The sequence below is a fragment of the Bufo bufo genome, chromosome 4 (assembly GCF_905171765.1).
Source record: "Bufo bufo chromosome 4, aBufBuf1.1, whole genome shotgun sequence".
In the NCBI taxonomy this organism is placed as follows: Eukaryota; Metazoa; Chordata; class Amphibia; order Anura; family Bufonidae; genus Bufo; species Bufo bufo.
In genome coordinates, this window is record NC_053392.1 from 595,459,729 (window position 1) to 595,482,320 (window position 22,592).

The 22,592-nt window shown below is 43.1% G+C and overlaps 1 protein-coding gene across 14 annotated transcripts in view; it reads right to left on the reverse strand.

The window, feature by feature from the left end:
• Window positions 1–267: 267 nt before the first annotated feature.
• LOC120999536 (zinc finger protein OZF-like) overlaps window positions 268–22,592 on the reverse strand; it is a 2,085,412-nt gene continuing 2,063,087 nt past the window's right edge. For 10 of the 14 annotated variants that reach the window (XM_040430485.1, XM_040430484.1, XM_040430483.1 and 7 more), the window contains one exon: window positions 268–2,496. In XM_040430485.1, the coding sequence (XP_040286419.1) occupies window positions 1,178–2,496 (1,319 nt within the window). In that variant the 3' untranslated portion in view covers window positions 268–1,177. Of the gene's footprint in view, window positions 2,497–13,805; window positions 13,909–14,621; window positions 14,730–14,955; window positions 15,042–15,124; window positions 15,249–15,323; window positions 15,504–15,625; window positions 15,776–22,325; window positions 22,395–22,592 lie in introns of those variants that run through there. The other 4 variants (XM_040430495.1, XM_040430496.1, XM_040430494.1 and 1 more) reach the window with 3 other exon arrangements.

Here is a 22,592-nt window from a genome sequence, read left to right on the forward strand (position 1 = left end):
CAAGTTGTCTGCTGAGGCATGGCATCCCACTCTTCTTAAAAGGGTGGCCTTCAGGTCATTGAGTTTCTGGGGTACAGAGTTATGAGCCTCTATACGGCGACTCAGCTGACCCCATAGGTTTTCAAAGGGATTCAGGTCTGAAGAAAGTGCAGGCCACTCCATTTGAGGTCCTCCAGCAGCCGTTCCCTAATGATGCGACCTCGATGAGCTGGCGCATTGTCGTCCATGAAGATGAAATTAGGCCTGTGTTCTTCATGCAGAGACTGGATTAATGAGGTTATTCAAGTAGTATGGGCCTGTCACTGTACCATTTACAAAGTGCACGGCAGTTCTGTACATAGGCGTATTTCAGCTTCATAAATGACCCCCAAAGTGCCTGACCACCTCCAAATGTAGTGTCAGATAAAGATCTTTTTATTGATTTTTTTTTTTTATAAATACACAAGTAACACATATAATCTTGTAAAGCTTTGTACAAAGACCCAATTCGGGTATATTGACAATAGATTATAACTAACAATTTCAGGGCAAAAAAAACCATAACCACCCTCCCCTGAACAGCATCGCACCTAGACTACAGATCTCGCCTATCTTAGTAGACAGGTAAATACCACGGGCAAACATGTATCCCGCAGACCCCCTAGAACAGCACGATTTTGGCCTAACCTTCTTAAGTATTGCCCCCTCCAATCCGGACATGCAACAGTCGCCTTGATGGTAACCCTGGTGTCATTAGCCAGGGGCCGCAAATAGAGTGAAAATTTTTATCTGCTCCTCTTTTATGATATACTCCCTTCTCTAACCTGATTACCTCGTTCACACATACGATAAACTCTTCTTCAGTTGGCACTCTGGAGATAAAGATCTCTTGCCTCCCGAAGCTACTACCACAAGCATGATTTTTTTTTTTTTATGTAGCCTGTCACCAGGAAAGTCACTGGTAAACCAGACATACTGCCTTGTAGAGCTATCTCAGCTGAATGTAATGATACCTTTCACTTAACAATCCATTGCTTCATTCTGCATAAGTACTTAAGTACTAAGCACATTACTAGTTAAGTGCACTGAGGGAGGGGCCTAAACACTCTGTGCATTCTTGCTTCTCTTGTCAGCCCTTCCCTCTCCTCTGTGATTGACAGGGCCAGATTCCTGCGTACTCACCTTGCCTGGCTGGCTGTCAATCAAGTAGTAAAGGGACATTCTCAGTGCAATTAGAGCTGACATCCTGAACATGACAATTGAGTTTTCCTGTGTGAATTCTCTCATGTCTAACAAGATATGATTTATATTGAAAACGTTTTTCACATTCTGAACATGAAAACGGCTTCTCCCCTGTGTGGATTTTTTGATGTTTAACAAGATCCGATTTCAGGTTAAAACATTTCCCACATTCTGAGCATAAAAACGGCTTCTCCCGTTTGTGAAATTTCTCATGCTTAACGAGATATGATTTGCGTTTAAAACATCTCCCACATTCTAAGCATGAAAATGGTTTCTCCCCTATGTGAATTATCTCATGCATAACAAGATGTGATTTACGGCTAAAAGTTTTCTCACAGACTGAACATGAAAATGGTTTCTCCCCTGTGTGAATTCTCTGATGTTTAACAAGATCCGATTTATAGCTAAAACTTTTTTCACATTCTGAACATGAAAATGCCCTCACCCCTGTGTGAATTATCTGATGTCTACCAAGATCTGCTTTCTGTGTGAAAGATTTCCCACATTCAGAACACAAGAATGGCTTCTCACCTGTGTGGATTCGTTGATGAATAATGAGATCCGATTTCTGGTTAAAACCTTTCCCACATTCTGAACATGAAAATGGCTTCTCCCCTTTGTGAAATTTCTGATGCCTAACAAAATGTGATTTACGTTTAAAATATTTTCCACATTCTGAGCATGAAAATGGCTTCTCCTCTTTATGAACTTCCTTATGCATAACAACATGTGACTTAGTTTTAAAACATTTACCACATTCTGAGCATGAAAATGGCTTCTCCCCTGTGTGAGTTCTCTGATGCATAACAACATGTGATTTACGGCTAAAACTTTTCCCACATTGTGAACATGAAAATGGCTTCTCCCCTGTGTGAGTTCTCTGATGTTTAACAAGATCTGATTTACATATAAAACGTTTTTCACATTCTGAGCATGAAAATGGCTTCTCCCCTGTGTGAATTCTCTGATGCATAACAAGAATTGATTTGCGGTTAAAACATTTACCACATTCTGAGCATGAAAAAGCCTTCTCCCCTGTGTGAGTTCTTTGACGCTGAACGCTTCTTCTGTGACTTTTATTTAGCTTAACAGTCTGTAATGAATCAGGATATCTGAATTCATCCAAAGGATCAGATGATAGATCTTTGCTGTGAAATGCTGAGAATACATCTGAGACAATGGCATGCTCTTCCGGTTTATCTTCTGTGACAAAACAAACATCTGTTTTAAAATCTGAAGATATAAGATGTTCCTCTGAGCTCCTGGTACAATAATCTGCCAAGAATAAATCAGATTTTTATTATTTTTAAATAACATAACCTTTGCACTATATTGCCGTTTAATAACATTTCTATATAAATGACAGGACATTGAGAAAAATTCAATTATTGACTGTGGTGGGAAAACAGATCACAATCTAACAGTAGACCAGTAGCCAGGACCAGTAGATCATGATGTTCATGCTAAACATACCGTATTTTTCGCTTTATAAGACGCACCCGAGTTTTTAGAGGAGGAAAATAAGAAAGATTTTTTTTTCATCATACCTCATATCAGATCCTTAAATCAGACCCCCATATCGGGACATCAGATCAGAACCCCATCAGACCTATATTCCAACCCCCCCTATATCACACCTGAATATAAATAAATTAACTCTCCTGCTCCCCCTGGCTACTGTCTAGGTCCGGCGGTTCCTCCTGCAGTTGGCGCTCCCTGGTCTTCTCCAGCCCATGCTGCACTGTCCCCGGACTGCGTACTGTGTAAGGTCATAGTGCGCACACTATGTCCTGACGCTGTAGGCAGTCAGGACAGTGCAGCGTGGCCCCAGGGCAAATGGCCAGGGAGGCTGAGCACAAGCAGCGCTTCACTCCCCGCACCTACTGCATACTGGTGAACGCTTCCATAACAAAAGCGCTCACTCGTATTCGCTTTATAAGACACACTGCCATTTTACCCTCACTTTTGGGGGGAAGTTAGTCTTATAAAGCGAAAATACGGTAAATCTCAAACATGATACAAAACCAAACTATACAATATGTTTATTCAGACAAAGATACATCATAACACAAATTTAACATGTAAATTAATGCGATATAGACAGACACATCTACATCTATTACACACATACTGTATACAATAAACATGTAGTATATACCTGTTGCTCATATATACACATTACTCAAACAAAGATACACACACACATTCAATGCATGCCTATACGTATATAAAATCATCTAAAGCGCTGTGCTGACTGTTAAAACCAGGCAGTATTAAAAATAAAATACATGACCAAGTTCAGGGGAATGTGCACCAAGTACAAAATATACTGTATGTACTGGTCAAAAGTTTTAGAACACATTCATATCTACTGTTACTGTTATTGGCATTTTAACTGTCCACGTCCAGCGAAAAGTGTGAAAATGTACAAAGGAATAAAAATAAGGTTAAAAAATAAACATTAATATGAATTTTAACCTGAAAAGCCACAAAAATTAGAATTTCAGTGTTAAACCAGAGAAATTTTTTCAGAGAATACATAAATGTTTAACAATGAACAGCCGCTCTGCAGGACAGAAAACTAATTAACCCGTAGGCGACCTGAACAGTAAATGTACGGCGCCGCAGGTCGTGACTTAAAGAACAGCGGTATACATGTACATCGCTCTGATCAGGCGGGTGCAAGAGCTGAAACTGTTCGATCGGCAGCAGGGACCCAGCTAGTACTGACAGCCAAGTCTTTGCTGTATACACCAGCGTATTAAAAGGGGTTATTCTCAAATATAGAGTATATAAGTAAGGCAGCACTCACCATTTGTCGTATAAAAATCCTTTATTCGGCTAAACAGACATATACAGGTCCTTCTCAAAAAATTAGCATATTGTGATAAAGTTCATTATTTTCTGTAATGTACTGATAAACATTAGACTTTCATATATTTTAGATTCATTACACACAACTGAAGTAGTTCAAGCCTTTTCTTGTTTTAATATTGATGATTTTGGCATACAGCTCATGAAAACCCAAAATTCCTATCTAAAAAATTAGCATATCATGAAAAGGTTCTCTAAACGAGCTATTAACCTAATCATCTGAATCAACTAATTAACTCTAAACACCTGCAAAAGATTCCTGAGGCTTTCAAAAACTCCCAGCCTGGTTCATTACTCAAAACCGCAATCATGGGTAAGACTGCCGACCTGACTGCTGTCCAGAAGGCCATCATTGACACCCTCAAGCAAGAGGGTAAGACACAGAAAGAAATTTCTGAACGAATAGGCTGTTCCCAGAGTGCTGTATCAAGGCACCTCAGTGGGAAGTCTGTAGGAAGGAAAAAGTGTGGCAGAAAACGCTGCACAACGAGAAGAGGAGACCGGACCCTGAGGAAGATTGTGGAGAAGGACCAATTCCAGACCTTGGGGGACCTGCGGAAGCAGTGGACTGAGTCTGGAGTAGAAACATCCAGAGCCACCGTGTACAGGCGTGTGCAGGAAATGGGCTACAGGTGCCGCATTCCCCAAGTCAAGCCACTTTTGAACCAGAAACAGTGGCAGAAGCGCCTGACCTGGGCTACAGAGAAGACGCACTGGACTGTTGCTCAGTGGTCCAAAGTACTTTTTTCGGATGAAAGCAAATTTTGCATGTCATTCGGAAATCAAGGTGCCAGAGTCTGGAGGAAGACTGGGGAGAGGGAAATGCCAAAATGCCTGAAGTCCAGTGTCAAGTACCCACAGTCAGTGATGGTCTGGGGTGCCATGTCAGCTGCTGGTGTTTGTCCACTGTGTTTTATCAAGGGCAGGGTCAATGCAGCTAGCTATCAGGAGATTTTGGAGCACTTCATGCTTCCATCTGCTGAAAAGCTTTATGGAGATGAAGATTTCATTTTTCAGCACGACCTGGCACCTGCTCACAGTGCCAAAACCACTGGTAAATGGTTTACTGACCCTGGTATTACTGTGCTCAATTGGCCTGCCAACTCTCCTGACCTGAACCTCATAGAGAATCTGTGGGATATTGGGTGGAGAAAGTTGAGAGACGCAAGACCCAACACTCTGGATGAGCTTAAGGCCGCTATCGAAGCATCCTGGGCCTCCATAACACCTCAGCAGTGCCACAGGCTGATTGCCTCCATGCCACGCCGCATTGAAGCAGTCATTTCTGCAGAAGGATTCCCGACCAAGTATTGAGTGCATAACTGAACTTAATTATTTGAAGGTTGACTTTTTTTTGTATTAAAAACACTTTTCTTTTATTGGTCGGATGAAATATGCTAATTTTTTTTATATAGGAATTTGGGGTTTTCATGAGCTGTATGCCAAAATCATCAATATTAAAACAAGAAAAGGCTTGAACTACTTCAGTTGTGTGTAATGAATCTAAAATATATGAAAGTCTAATGTTTATCAGTACATTACAGAAAATAATGAACTTTATCACAATATGCTAATTTTTTGAGAAGGACCTGTACATGTGTGGCAGGGGCGGACAAACTTTCCTGCAGTCAAAGGAGAAGGCCGTTTCGAGCAGGGGCGCTTCTTCTGGCCACTGACGTAGTATTTTATGTGCTGCTCTGCACAATTATCATGGTAATCAAATAATAAATTGATTTATCGCAATGCAGCATGTGTATTAACATATGTATCTCGCATTTAAAAACAAGCAACAGTAATCAAACAAGCGCTACCCTAGATATTCATTATTTTTTAGAGGAAAACTGTAAAAATTCTTATCATTTAAGCCTAAAGGACCTAAGGCTTTTGTTCGGATAATCCATCTTTCCTCTTTTTGTAAAAGCAGGCGGTGCCTGTCACCACCTTGTGGAGGAGGGGTACATATTCAATACCTGAAAAGCTCAGACAGTTTATGTTTCCCCCATGTGCTTCCCTTACGTGACTTATCAATCTTGGACATCCTCTACCAGATTTTAATCGAGTTCAAATGTACTCTGAACCTTTGATATATGCATGTAATGGTTTTGCCCACATAAAAACGTCCGCATTGACACATTACCAGATATACAATGTATGTACTTCAAGTTATGAAGCTATCAACTTTATGGTATACTGTATACCCCCAAAAAGCAGAATTTTATTTTGAGCATTATACCTACAGAAGGCACAGTTTCCACATTTAAAATTTCCTTTTGGTCTCCTATCTTGTAGACAATTTCTGTTCTTTTTTTTCTACATATCTACTTCTCACCAGCATATCTTTTATGGTGTGACTTCTTCTAAATGTTATTATTATCGGTCTAATTTAGTAAACTCTTCTAAGCTACTATCCCTTTTCAAGATATCCCAATTATGGCTTGTTCACATGACCGTGTGAAGCCCGTGCTGTGGACCGCAAATTGCAGTCTGCAATGCACGGGCAACGACCGTGGCCCAGCCGCATGGGGATCGCGGACCCATTTACTTGAATGGGTCCGCGATCCGTCCATTACGCAAAAAGATAGAACTTGCTCTGTTTGCAGTGCAGAGGCACGGAATGGAACCCTAGGAAGCACTCCGTAGTGCTTCCGTAGTGTTCTGTTCCGCATCCCCGGATTTGCGGACCCATTGAAGTGAATTGGTCTGCATCCATGATGCGGAATGCACACTGAATGGTGCCTGTGTATTGCGGATCCGCAAATGCGGGCAGTTCGTGTGAATGAGCCCTTACTTTGTATTATTTCACGTATATTTTCTGCCATCGGACTGTATCTAAAGAAAGACTAATCTTTTTTGGTCTTCCCCATTATTCCCTTTTCTTTTGTTATTCCCCTTTAACAAATCTTGCTGGGAGATTTTACCAGCTTTCTCCACAGCTAATTCAAGGGATTTTTCCGGGTATCCTCTCTTCAACGGTCTTTCCTTTAGTACCAAGGCTTATGTTTTGTAACCCATTTTTGTGCTATTTATTCTTCTTAGGGCTCATGCCCACGAATGTAAGGGCTCCGTGCCCGTGCTGCGGGCAGCAAATTGCGGTCCGCCATGCACGGGCAAAGACCGTGGGGCAGCCGCATGCGAATCGCGTACCCATTCACTTGAATGGGGTCTGCGATCCGCAGACGGTGCGCACCGCAAAGAAGTAGGGCATGCGCTACTTTTTTGCAGTGCGGAGGCACGGCCGGAAACACTGGGGAGTGACACCAGTGTCATGCACTTTTGCGAATATATATCTGGCAAGGTTTGAGGACAGGTTTATTTTTTCAGTGGATAATCCATTCTTGTGTCATATAAAAACATATTTGAGATATGTCGATGATGTTTTTGTAGTGTGGTCAGGAAAATGAGGTACAATGTGCTGAGTTTGTAACCTATTTCAATGAAAAGAACGATATGAATATGAAGTTCACCTATAATTAGGGCAATCAGACTTTGCAGTTTCTGGATGTGGCTGTCGTGGTGAGGGGCTATGAGTTGCTCACGGAGGGCCATCGTAAGCCCACGGCGACCAACTCCTTGCTGCACCACAACGGTTTTCATCTTAGGAGTGTAAAAAAAAAAAATAATCTGTCCCCTATGGCCAATTTATTAGGGTAAGAAGAATAAATAGCACAAAAATGAGTTACGAAACACAAGCCTCAGACCTAAAAGGAAAGACTGTTGGAGAGAGGGTACCCGGAAAAAAAACCTTGAATTAGCTATGGAGAAAGCTGGTAAAATCTCGCAGCAAGATTAGTGAAGAGGGAATAACAAAAGAAAAGGGAATAATAGGGAAGACCAAAAAAGATTAGTCTTTTCCTTTAGATACAGTCCAAGTAATTTGCATATGTATCAAATATTTTTTTTTTTTTTTTACACAATTAAAAGCACCCAGAGCTGTGGGGACTGGGTATTGCGGATGTGCGAGCGGCCATCTAGCAACCCATGTCCTCAGCTCTATACACAAAATCCCGGTGACAGGTTCCCTTTAAGCAAAAGGTACCGTCCCTCTGAGTCCACTACAGAGTCAATATATTGAAAATTGAATTTTTTATGGAACCCCTATACTAACTCTAGAAACAGAGCTCAAACTAGGGGCATGGGGTCATTTCCAATCAGATATATGCCAATTTTCTGACATATACAGTCAGGTCCAAAAAATTTGAGACATTGACACAATTCTAACATTTTTGTCTCTATACACCACCACAATGGATTTGAAATAAAACAAACAAGATGTGCTTTAACTGCAGACTGTCAGCTTTAATTTGAGGGTATTTACATCCAAATCAGGTGAACGGTGCAGGAATTACAACAGTTTTCATATGTGCCTCCCACTTGTAAAGTGACCAAAAGAAATGGGACAATTGGCTTCTCAGCTGTTCCATGGCCAGGTGTGTGTTATTCCCTCATTATCCAAATTACAATGAGCAGATAAAAGGTCCAGAGTTCATTTCAAGTCTGCTATTTGCATTTGGAATCTGTTGCTGTCAACTCTCAAGATGAGATCCAAAGAGCTGTCACTATCAGTGAAGCAAGCCATCATTAGGCTGAAAAAACAAAACAAACCCATCACAGAGATAGCAAAAACATCAGGCGCGGCCAAATAACTGTTTGGAACATTCTTAAAAAGAAGGAACGCACCGGTGAGCTCAGCAACACCAAAAGACCCGGAAGACCACGGAAAACAACTGTGGTGGATGACCGAAGAATTCTTACCTTGGTGAAGAAAACACCTGTCACAGCAGTTGGCCAGATCAAGAACACTCTCCAGGAGGTAGGTGTATGTGTGTCAAAGTCAACAATCAAGAGAAGACTTCACCATAGTGAATACAGAGGGTTCACCACAAGATGTAAACCATTGGTGAGCCTCAAAAACAGGAAGGTCAGATTAGAGTTTGCCAAACGACATCTAAAAAAGCCTTCACAGTTCTGGAACAACATCCTATGGACAGATGAGACCAAGATCAACTTGTACCAGAGTGATGGGAAGAGAAGAGTATGGAGAAGGAAAGGAACTGCTCATGATCCTAAGCATACCACCTCATCAGTGAAGCATGGTGGTGGTAGTGTCATGGCGTGGGCATGTATGGCTGCCAATGGAAGTGGTTCTCTTGTATTTATTAATGATGTGACCGCTGACAAAAGCAGCAGGATGAATTCTGAAGTGTTTCGGGCAATATTATCTGCTCATATTCAGCCAAATGCTTCAGAACTCATTGGACTGCGCTTCACAGTGCAGATGGACAATGACCCAAAGCATACTGCAAAAGCAACCAAAGAGTTTTTTAAGGGAAAGAAGTGGAATGTTATGCAATGGCCATGGTTATGAACTTAGGAAACCCCTATAATAGCATTCTCAGGTGTTGTGTTCTGGTCTGAATTGCTAACAAGTGTACATTTAACAGAGGATGAAGGTCAACAAAAGACAAATGAGGTACGTGCATGAGCCTTCCCGCGAAAGTTAGCAAGAGCTGCAACGCTTATTCACATAAGTCATAGACAGGAAGGACAGAGAGACAGCCATAATTAGTTAACCACGGTACTGTCCAAATGAGAAGCTTCACTCACAGTAGTGTCCAAATCTACCATCTCACAATAAGAACTTAAGAGACTTGTTTTTATGTGCGACTGCCTAGGAAGGTAGAGGTGGGAAGGCTTCTTCTTATGGCATGGGAAGCCAAGATTTGATTTCCAGCGGGGCCATTTTCAGATTTTCCCAAACCAATATCAGATCCTACGGATGCTTGACAGAGAGCGACTTGCCAGGAGAGAATATGGTCAATTCAAAAGGGAATAGCCAGCGGTATGGGACACAGTTCACCCTTAGATGAGGGTGAGAGTCTTCAATTACCTGCGTCTAAGCAGGGTAGAGGTAAGCTAAGTATTCACACAGCTGCAAACTGGAACCCTCAAACGAGAACTCCTGAAGTGCTCTAGAGCTCTAGAAGCTGTTAAGATGGCTGCTGCATCCATGTAGCCGAGTATCCCGTAAACAATGTCTCTATGACGTTCTTCCACTGCCGGCTTAGGGCGTAGAGCTCTGTGAATTTGCTTTTTAACAATAGAGGCCCAAGCAGATCTGTGAAAATACGACTCCCTGTGATTGGGATCGAGTCTCTCTGGTAAGTCTCAGACAGGCCTGTTATCCAGATATTTCTCCTCCTGCTTGTATTTTCTTCAGAAGCTGCAGAGCAGAGTTGTTGATGAAGGAGCACTCCAGTGCTCCACTGAACTGCATTGATTTGAATCTTCTGGTGGGTCTGTTCCAGGGCTTCTACGCTGTTGCCAGTGTTGCAAATAACCTGCTTGATATCAAAATAGTCTGTGGCAATCTGTGCCAGTGCCTTGGCAAGTGCTTTTTTCAAGAATCTTCTGGACATGGTAATTGAGTCAGCGGGGTCCTGGCTTCCAGCAATGTTCTCCTTATCCAACATCTCCACCAGAGGAGCTTATAATTTGATCTGGATACGAGAAGTTGATGAATGGATGACTGCTAGAGTTGAGCGAAGCGAGCTTCAGATGCTTAATCCGAAGTCGCTTCATTCAAAACTTTGGAATAATACTGTACGGAGATTCGTCTCCATACATTATTAGAATGTATGGACTAGTACCGACTATTTAGAAATCCTCCCTTGATCTGCAATAAAAAGAACCCTAGTTTTAGGGATAAATTGATACATGCAGATCTGGGTAGCCCGAAAGAAACAATGAGACAAAGCACATTTAGAACAGTGAGAAAAGGCACCTTTCCGTGCCTCCATTGTTTCCAATGTTCTCACATTATTAAAGGTTCAGAATTTTACCATCCCCACACGGGACAAGCCTTTAAGGTGAAGGGGTTTTACACATGTAAATGTTATTTATATGATAAAATGTCCATGTGGTCTGGCGTATATAGGGGAAACAATGCAAGCTGTAAAACATAGAATAGGGAAACATAAATCCACCATAAGAACAAAAATCCTACTATTTCCACTGCCCTATCATTTTGGTAAATGTAGACGTACTGTGTCACAGCGGAGATTTCAGGTGCCTGAAGAAATAAAGAGACCAAGAAGAGGGGGAGATATCAAGAAGCTGTTGTTACGTAGAGAGGCTTACTGGATTCACACCCTGAACACTATGCATCCCAGAGGTTTAAATCGCGAATATGAGATTGCACGTTTGTAGGGAGTATTTTGTTGATATTCCAGATCACTGATCGGTCATTCTTTATATAATTTTTTTATAGACTTCATTGTCCCGTTGATCTTCTCAATGGATAGCATAGTATCCTTTACTTACCTGCTTATGTTTTGTATGAAGTGAAACCTGGATGTTGATTCGTGCTGATCCGGATACCGCTGGTAGCTGGGCGTCTGACGTCACTTGTATTTTAATTGAGATTGTTATATAAGTAATGTGTTTGTCTTGATTATGTATTATTGATAAAGGCTTTGTGCCGAAACGCGTCATATTGGATGAATTAGGACAATAGAATAAAGGAATATACTTAGAAGCAAGACACGGTTGCCGGGATTCTTTCAAATGCTTTATGTGGAGTCCGCTCCTTCCCGTTTGCAGCATGAACGCCGTGGTCGAGTGTCGGCTGGATTTGAATATAGCATAAAGTTGATGACAGGTTCCCTTTAATACTCAAGATGGTCCCTAGAATATAGCATCAAGAGCCTTCTGCTCTTCATAAAGCTCCAGTGTTTTTTTCAAGAATTTGTGAATAATGTATGGTATTGGTCTCCTTGAATGACATATTGATCTATTCTCTTGACCAGACTTCACACTGGAGATGATAGATATATATATATATATATATATATATATATATCTCTCATCTATATCAGTCCTCCAGCACGTGAGAGAGAACTGACTTCACTTTAAGTTTGAAAGGTGCATCTTTGAAGAAACTTCCCTTTGTGGGCTACGTTATATCTAAAAGAGACATGGAGAGGGATCCCCAGAAGTTGTCTGCTGTGCTGAATTGGCCTTGTCCTACAAGTCTGCAGGCTATTCAACAATTCCTGGGTTTTGTACATTACCGACAATCCATTCGGTACTTTTTTAGCCATATCTCCCCAAATTCAAGGTCGGACTTGGAAGAGGGTGAATGCCACGAGTGGACATCTGAAGCAGAAATTGCCTTCCAGTCCCTGAGACGGGCATTCTCATATACCATGATATTGCACGGCCTTAATGTCACAAAATAGTTCTTTCATGAGGTGAATGCATCCATGGGTGCAGAGACCGTCCTTACTCAAAATGGAATTTCCGGCAAGATGCTTCGGCCAAACAAAATGATTCCATTTGTGACAGGAAGCTGCTCGCAATCAAATTAGTCCTTGAAGAATGGCATCATTTGCTGGACAGTGCCTGCCACCCTGTCATCACTTACATCAACTTCAAGAACCTAACTTATTTCCAGTCAGCGCTAAGTCTCACCTTGACAAAAATAACAAGGCAGATGCCCTATCCCTCTTCTTTAAAAATGATTATTGAGCCCCATCACATCATAGATCCTGTCAGCATCATACCAGTCACTCCTAAACAGCTAAAAGACATTCCGCCGGCAAGTCGTTTTGTCCCTGTGGCCAAGAGGAAGAAGGTCCTACTCAGGGGACATTGCTCCAAAGTTACTGGTCACTCTGGTCTTCACAATACTATTAATCTGATTCCCTGACATTTCTACAGATGTGTGAGAAGTTGTTGCCACCTGCCCTACTTGTGTCCTCTGTCTCTGAAACAAAAACCTGAAGGACTACTTTCTTCCACTGCCTGAGCCTGAGGTTCTGTGGCCGCATATCATGGATTTTATCACTCAATTGCCTTTTTCTTCTGGTTGCACAGTAATGGATGGTAAGCGATTGATTTTTTAAAAGTAGCCCACTTCATGCCTCTGCCTGTTCTCCCATCTGCCAGTCAACTCGCCAGTCAAGTAATTTGTGGAACAAATTTTTCAAGCTTCATGGGTTGTCCTTGCCCATTGTTTTTGACTGGGGAGTACAGTTCACCTCTAAGTTTTGGAGAACCATCTGCAAGCTATTGGAAATCAAACTAGACTTTTTCTCAGCCTGTTACCCACAGTCCAGTCATCAGGTGCAGCGTATTAATCAGATCCATCATTAGGACTGAATCACTTTGTTCCCATGGCAAACTTTTCTTACAACTTTTCTAGTGATTCTTCCATTCAGACCCCTTTTTTCGTAGTTTATGGCCATCTTCTGTTACCTGTCACCTCTTGAGTTGCAGCAGCTTAAACATCCCTTCTACAGGCCTCCACTCGCATGAAGAGGTTCGCTGATCGCAGGTACAGGGCTCCACCTCAAATTTCTCTTGGGGGCAAGGTCTGGCTTTCCTCAAGAAACAGACTCAAAGTGCCGTCATACAAGTTGGCAAGTTTTGTAGGGGCGAGTGGGCTACGGTTACATAAATGTAAATTAAGCCTCTAAGTACTACTAAAAAGGGTTTATAGAAGATAGAAAAATAGGTGATAACCCCAGTTTTCTGATCAATATTGTGGGACACCAATTGGCAACAACTGTGTGCTAGCATAGGGAAACCTGTCAGAAAGCAAGTGCCCAGCAAACTGCCACCACTACCTGACTATACAAGGAGTCATCAGTAGCCAGTGAAGGAGCAGAATCTGTGAGTCTTCTCTGCTTTATGTAGTGGTTACTACTCACCTGGGTGATTAACTGCAAGAATGTCCTCTATGATCTGCTCATCACTCCTCACATATGTCTCTTCAGCCTTAATATTGTTCGGATCTTTGCCTGGATTCAAAAGCTGTGAAACAAATATTGTAAAAGTCAGCAGACTGACAGAGGCCATGTGGAATATTTTACTTGAAACCAGAAAATATCATTAATCACCATGACAAAAAGTTAGGAAATGACAGCAGAGTTATCTGCTATGGTGGTGATCTGGACCTACAACCCCTCTCTTTCCTGCTGATGGGTACGCCTGCCGCCTGCCTCACCTGCTCCATAACTTCAGTTTTCCAATGATCCATTCCTACTGGTGTCCCTCTGTCCATGCCCAGTGGTCCCGGCTGCTGGAATAATGCTGTCCTTCCACACAGGCTGAGGCCTGCTTCCAGCCGACTGGCTCTCTTTGCCCGTTGGGCATGCGTGCACACAATCTCTCTGGCTCTTAAAATGCCTGGATGCCCCCTAATCTCTCCCAGCCTTGGGAAAGTGCCTGAGCAATAGGTTCTAGAATGCCAGTTTCATGCAAAGGTGTGCCATTAGCTTGTTTGCCTGTTCCATGTATATACTTTTACATGACTTCTGGATATCACCCTTTGCTGCCTGACCACCGAGCTGCCTGTCATGACATCGGACATGTACTCTGCCTGTCCTGACCTTGTTCTGCCTACGGTTGTGTCTGATCACTTGGTGTCTCTTGACACTCATACAGAAATGACTTCAAGGAGGTAGCAGCCTGGTCGATTCCCTGCAGTACAGTCTGGAAACATATGGGAAATAAAGGTTGAAGACCTCAGGAGTAGATCCAAGTCGAATCTGTTCAAAAGACATAATGGATCCACATCTGCTGAGTTTCATTTTCTGACCAAAATATCTGCTGGTCTCTTGTATATATCCAACTTGTTGGTTCCTTATTCCAACCAGCATTCTCTATAGCCATAAAACTGTGAGAAGATCCAGACAACATGTAATGTCTGAGGTCAGCTGTATTCTTATTATCTCCTCCTTTCTAATTATACAATTATAAAACATAAAATACTGTTGGATAAAACAAGACTAACACAAGACCTTCACAGCCCTTCTACAGATCATAGGGAACATTTAATGAGACCTTATCTCCATCTACCTGATCATTGCGATGTTCTTCAGAACCATATTGTGGAAGAAGAGGGCTAGGATATCTGTCTGGTCTTGTTCTCTTACTGGATCTAACTGTAGGAAAGACGTACAGTGACTGAATCCATTCTTCACATACAAATAATGAGAGGTCTTGAGTATTTAGTCATGTTTATTACCTGATGAGGTGAGGGGTTGGTGATCCTCAATCATGACGCTCTTGTACATATCTTTGTGTTCTTCTAAATACTCAGACTCCTCCATGGAGAAATAGACAGCGACATCCTGACACCTTATAGGAACCTGACAACAGAATGATAGTCATTACCCAGACATCAGTGTTACTGTATAATGTCCCAGTTTTCCCAGCAATGTCACCTCTCCAGTCAGCAGCGCAAATATCTTATTGGTGAGTTCCAGGATCTCCTCTTTGTTGAGCTTCCCATGTATCATGAGGCGAGGTGTTTGCCCAGAGATTGTGCCCCAGGTTCTTCCCCATCCTTCAAACACAGGGGCCTGACAATGCTCACTAGAGGTCTTCTTCACTACTGTGTATTCCTAAGTTATGGAGACAGTAATAAATATCACTCCATACATTTCCAGAGTTCCTCACCTCTCCAGTCATGTCCATCTGTTAGTAGCATAAGATGATGTAATGTGACATCATCAGAATCTCTCACCTCTCCAGTAACCTGGAAGAGGATCTCTAGGGTGAGATTTATTATACTCTCTGCCATCTTGTTCCTGTCCCTATCCATCCTTGACGGGTCAATGAGGAAAATGATCTTATATAGAAGATATCCACTGCGCAGATCCTATATGGTAGCCACCTGAATGGAGATAAGATGAGCCAATGTAAAAATCATACAAAAATACCATATAAAAATACAATTACTGGAGATAATAAAATGAAACATTGCAGGAGATAATAAAGTGTAGATGTTCAATATCTTATCAAGTCAGTTCCATCATGTTTTAGGCCAAAGCATGTCACACCTTCATGTTACCACTATAGACAATTGCAGGTCACAGTGGAAATGCCAGTATAATGCTGTAATCTGATAGATCATTTTATAAATCTACAGCTCAGACTACCCTAGTCCTATCAGTTGGAATCTCAAGATTTAAAGAGGTTTCGTCATCAGATACATCTCAATAATAAAACTTGCACTTGACAAGTGAACAACATTGGTCTTAATCCCACCTTCCTAAAATAATGGAAACAAAATATTCTAAACACCTTGATTTATTTAGTATTGAGTATGAGCACCAAACACATAAATACATGTCTTGTCATGCTATTATTGAGGTTATTGATAGTTGTCAGATTAATGTTCTGCCATGGTGAATGCACTTGGGCAGTGGGCACGCAAATCATGAAAATACACTGCTGGCAGCTCCATTTTCAATTGCAGGCCACTGACGTCCCAGATGTTCGCAATGGGAGACAAGTACGGAGTTGCTATAGGCTATGGTTGCATGTTTAGGTCATGCAGTCTGCTCACAGTAGCATAGGCAACATGTCTTGTTTAAAAAAAAAAAGGTACCTGGGACACTTTGAAGAAATGGAGTGGTCTGGCTACCATACATTATGCCACCCCACACCATAATCCTGGGAGTAGAACCAGTGAGACATTCCCTTTCGAAGGCCTCTTTATGACGTTGCCCACGTGGTCTCCAGACCAATTTCTTGCTATCACTGCATCCGAGACAAAAGCAGGACTCATTGCTGAAGAAGACAGATCTCTATTTGAGCCTTCATTGCCATCTTGCTGTGCTCCATGATAGCCTTTGTAAGTGGTGCCGTGAGGTCAATGGACATCTGTAGCTGGACATCTAGCTCGTAGTCCAATGTTGTGCGAATGCCTTCTGATGTTTTTGTTGACATTGTTTGCCGCCCTAGGCTTGGAATGTGATGTCCAATTTCACTTTTCATAATTTCTTCTTCTAACCAGACGAACCATCCATGCTGAGGTTTGCCTCTTGCGGTCATTCCAGTTTATCATTTTTCTCCCGACCAGGACTCACAACATTGACCACTGCTGACACCTCGGTGATAAACCAAGGTCTTTCAGTTCAAAGATTCTCTTCCTCTCGGTTTAAGAAGAGTCGATAACTGGCATGTTGATGAACAGGAGGCATGGCACAATCATCCAACATGACTTAATTAGATTTTTCTGCTTTATGTGTATAAAAAAAATTCAATCTGGATTTTTTGCCCCCACATGACCAGATTGGAGCTAGGTGCTTGAAACTTTGATCAATTGCAGATCTTGCCTCCAACTGCTACTTCCTTGATTTGCAGAACCTTACGGCTTGTCCTCTGTGTTGAAATTTCAATGTTGAGGAACATATAAAGAACTCAGGTACAAACTTCAACTGTCTTTATTCAGTTAATAAAACAGGGGAGCCATCAATTCAATTGCATCTCACCACTTCACGATAATGGCTCTGGTGTGTTTAAGAACCACGCTCACTCTCCTCTGTAGCTGTAAACTACAAAAACATATCTCAGACACCTTCCTGTAATTGTTCTACTGGAGTCAATTTGCGACAGAATCTTTGAGGGGAGTTTGGGCTGAACTGTGTACCCATACTTTACAGAGGAGAAGAGTCTTTCTTGAACACAGGATTATGAGATAAATCGAGGACTAGCAGTTGGAGTTTAAAAAAAAAATATATATATATATTTTTTTTTTTTGAGGGATTATCATGGAGTGATGAGGTGTACACAGATTGACCACTTTTGGTGTTTGCACCTTGAGTGCTCTGCATTGTTGAAAGGCAATAAAATATTTCCAGTACATACGGCGTGTGATCTCATAAATAATAATAGGCCACAATGATCACCACATACATACTGGCATCACCGCTGTAACCAAGGTTGTCATTGCAGTGATATTAAGAGAGACTCAAGAGACCCTGGGAGCATTGGCAATGGAGGCGGGAGATTTGAAGGGGGTTATCCATGTTTGGTTTTATTTTATTTTGCTCCAGTTGATGTGTGTGATAACGCTATTGTAGATGATGATGAGAATTTCCTTACTGGGCCAGCACTGTGCTCCCCGGTCTAAGAAGTTTGTGGGCACTTCCGGGATCACATTCCGGCACATGATCCAGGCCTGGCTACAGCCCGCAATCTACTTGGGTCGCGCATGTGAAGTCAGGCAGCCGCTGGCGCCGTGAGCAGTCAACACCCAAAGCTGCTTGACTGCGGATACACATTGCGGATTGTAGCCGGGCTAAGATCATGTGCCGAATGTAGGCACGTGATCCGGAAGAGCCCACAAATTATTTAGACCAAGGAGCAAAGTGAAGGGCCGGTAATGAAGTTCTCATATTCTTATCTAGAACAGTGTTATAGCATACTTTAAATGGAAAAAATATATAAAAGAAATTTAAAGTATGGAGTCTCAATAAAATAGCAGAGACTAAGAAGGTGGCCGGGTAAATAGGGACGTGGTGAGGATATATGGGACTTGAAACGCGTAAGCAAATTGCTATCCTGTGTGGATATTAACCCCTTAAGAAAACAAGTTTTGTTTTAGCATTTTCATTTTTTCCTCCTCAATTTCCAAGAATAATAACTTTTTCAATTTTCCATTCCCATATCCATGCGAGGGCTTATTTTATGTTGGATTTTTTCATTATCATTTAATTTACTACAGTATATCCTGTATTGTAAAATGGGCTAAAAAATTCTGTGATGTTAAATTGAAAGAAAACGGCAATTCAGCCATTTATTTTTGGGTTTTGTTTTTCCAGCATACCAAATTTATATAGTTTCTATTATGTGCTACTACTTTAACGTGAAAACTATTTATTTTTGCATCGCCATATTCTGACAGCCATAACTTTTTTATTTTTCCATCCATAGAGCTGAGTGAGGGCTCATTTTTTGTGGGACGAGCTGTCGTTTGTATTAGTACCATTTTAGTACCACGACTTTTAATCATTTTTATTTAAATTCTTTTGCGTTAGCAATGTGATCAAAAACAGCATATAGCACAGGCTAGTTTTAATTTTCCAAGACAGAGTTCACCGCACATGCTAAGTATTTATACACATTATCTGGACATTTCCGGTCATGGCGATACCCGTTTTGTTTATTCTTTTATGGTTTATTTTTTGTGTAAAAAATTGGGAAAGGATATGATATGAATTTGTAATGCTTTTGCATCGACATATCCTATACGTGGACTAGGGCTGAAACGATTACTCGATTAAATCGAGTAATTCGACACAAATAAATCCTCGATGCAAATTTTTTGCATCGAAGATTCGTTTGTGTCATGTGACCACGGAGCGGGAGTGAAGCGCTTGCTATTACTCTCGCTCCGTGGTCTCCCGCTGCGCTTGGAATACTCACCTTTCCAGCAGGGGACCTCCGGACACTCCACAGCACGTCCATGGTCCCACGCTGCAGTGACCTCCTGACGTACGCACGCCGCGGAACGATAAAGTGTCGGCGGCGCCCCTGCTGGAAAGGTAAGTTGGTGAAACCGAGGGGGTGGGGGCGTGACTAATGGCAGCAGAGACTATGGCACTGGGGTGGGGGGGGAGACAGATGATGGCACTGGGGGGGGCGGGGACGGACAGATGATGGCACTGGGGGGGGGGGGGGACAGATGATGGCACTGGGGGACGGACGGACAGATGATGGCACTGGGGGGGGGGACGGACAGATGATGGCACTGGGGGGGGGGACGGACAGATGATGGCACTGGGGGGGGGGGACGGACAGATGATGGCACTGGGGGGGGGGGGACGGACAGATGATGGCACTGGGGGGGGGGACCGACAGATGATGGCACTGGGGGGGGGGACCGACAGATGATGGCACTGGGGGGGGGGGACGGACAGATGATGGCACTGGGGGGGGGGACGGACAGATGATGGCACTGGGGGGGGGACGGACAGATGATGGCACTGGGGTAACGGACCTGATGGCACTGGGGGGAACTGATGCACTTGGGCTGATCGCACAGTGGGGAACGAAGGGTGTTGGGGACTAATGGAAGGGGGTCTGATGAGTTTTTATAAAGGAAAACAGTCTATTAATTCATTTTTTCTTATTAGATTAATCGTAAAAAATAAAAATCGATAGAATACTCGAGTACTAAAATAATAGTTTACTGCAGCCCTAATGTGGACCCTATGGAACGATGTGACTTTAGTCTCTTACTCCTTCTTGACCACATTTGATGATATTCGGTTTCTCGTTTACTGCAGTTAATCCGTAGTTGATCCCACGGCGGTTACCTATGTGGACTACTAACCTCTGCTTGGTAATATAACATTATTCTAGGGATCAGATTTATTATTTTTTTTCTATATATTTACTTAGGCCGTGATCAAGGACCGGGTGAATCGAAATTATGCGCGATTATGACGTAATGCTGGATGGATAAATAAAGGAGAGTAACATTACAGGGGTTATCTTGAAAATAATGTCGATGACCTGTACTGAGGATAGCTGATCAATATCAAATAGGCGGAGGTCCAACATCAGGAAAGCTGGTGCTCCGAGCAGCACGGTGTCTTCCTAGGTCATGTGACATCACTATACATTTAAAAAAATAGCAACGTTTCGACAGCAAAGTCTTTTTCAAGCTATAAAAGACTTTGCTGTCGAAATGTTGCTATTTTTTTCGGTGTTAATAAACACAAAATTGGACTCAAGACTGGGAGTGCTGCGGTTTTTCATACATTTTTTTGGCTACCAAGGGGGCCTGGCACTGCGAGCACCGCGGCCATTTTACACAGAAATCGACTAACAAGTGGTGCTGTCCGGTCTTCACTCTGACGCGATCACTATACATCAGTCACATGGGCTAGTTGCAGCTCAGCCCCATTGAAGTGAATGGGGCTAAACTGCAATACCAAGCACAACCACTACACTATGTACGGCGCTGTGCTCGGAGAGATGTCGGGAGACCATCGTTCTCACCAGAGCTCGGGTGAGCACAGCGGCTCCTTTGGGCAGTAAAAGAAACCCGTCTTGTTAGAGGTTCTCCAGACAATAATATTGAAGACCTATCTATCACCGGAGCTCTAGTGAGCACCGGTTCGCATTGTTCGCCCACGAACATATGCGGGCTGCCATCTTTTTTCACAATTCCGGCGAGGCACAGATAAGCCCTTACCTGTGCCTGTGCGCGAGCCGGTCTGAAAACCAGTGCGGTCAGCGGGAGCAGGCAGTTCCGAGAACCTCCACCGGGGGCCTTCATCGGGCTGTTCTCGGAACTGCCTGCTCCCGCTGACCGCACTTGTTTTCAGACCGCATATGTTCGCGGGCAAACAATGGGAACTGGCCATCACTGGTGAGCACCGTGGCCTCCTGGACCCTTATCACGCGGAGCGCCGCACATTGTATAGCGGCTGTACTTAATACTGCAGGTCAGTGACATTGACTTCAATGGGGCTGAGCTGCACCTAGACCATGTGACCGACGAACGGTGATGTCACGGACCCAGGAAGAGGCCAGTCCAGAAGATCCCCCCCTTTTCCCAGAAATCTGCTGGACATTTCGGGTAGGAGCTCCTATTACCCCTGGTCAGAAAGAAGCATTCCCTCACAGAGTACAGCCCCGACAGATCCCAGAAATCACAGAGAAGATCTGGCTGAAAGAAAGAATTGAGCAGCTTCAGGTGGATCTCCCCCTGGGAAAGCTTATGTTAGATGGAGACAGTCAGCAGGTTGTGCTGACACACTGAAACGCAGGCAGCAAGGTACAGAAGGGCTGGGACCACCACTAGGATGGGGTAAGGGGCAGGAGGACACACAGGAGCAGGACCAGCCTCAGGGTCATGTGGCCCCTTATATAAGTCCTTCACACAGTACAGAAATAATACCGCCATACAGCACACAGTATAGAAATAATACCGCCATACAGCACACAGTACAGAAATAATACCGCCATACAGCACACAGTACAGAAATAATACCGCCATACAGCACACAGTACAGAAATAATACCGCCATACAGCACACAGTACAGAAATAATACCGCCATACAGCACACAGTACAGAAATAATACCGCCATACAGCACATAGATCACGGCTGCGGTATAAAAGTCACTGTACAGCAGGGATCAGCAACATTTGGCACTCCAGCTGTTGTGAAACTACAACTCCCAGCATGCTCCTTTTACTTCTGTGGGAGTTTAGAGAACAGCCAAGCAAGTGTGCATGATGGGAGATGTAGTTTCACAACAGCTGGAGTGCCGGAGGTTGCTGACCCCTGCTGTACAGCATAGAGGTAATACTCCCGGGAGGTCTGTGCTCGGAGAACCCCTGTAACCGCCTCCTGATGTGAATAAGGAAAAGGAGGTAGTGAAGGGGTTAATGACAGAAAATGGCGGTGCCTGCACACATACCTCCACCTGCACCTCTGTACACGGCATGTATGGGGGAGGCAGACTGGAGTTTTTAGAAAGAGGCTCCGCCCATTAGACCACCAGTCTCCAACCTCTTTCGGTGACGTCACACCTACCAGCAGCGAGGCTATTCTAGTCACTATCCAACCAGCACAGCAGCACCTGGTCATGTGATCTTCCTGACCTCGCCCATACAGGATCACATGGCCGTGATGTCATCACAGGTTCTTTACCTCCTCCAGCTGAACGGCCTGGAATGGAAACTGA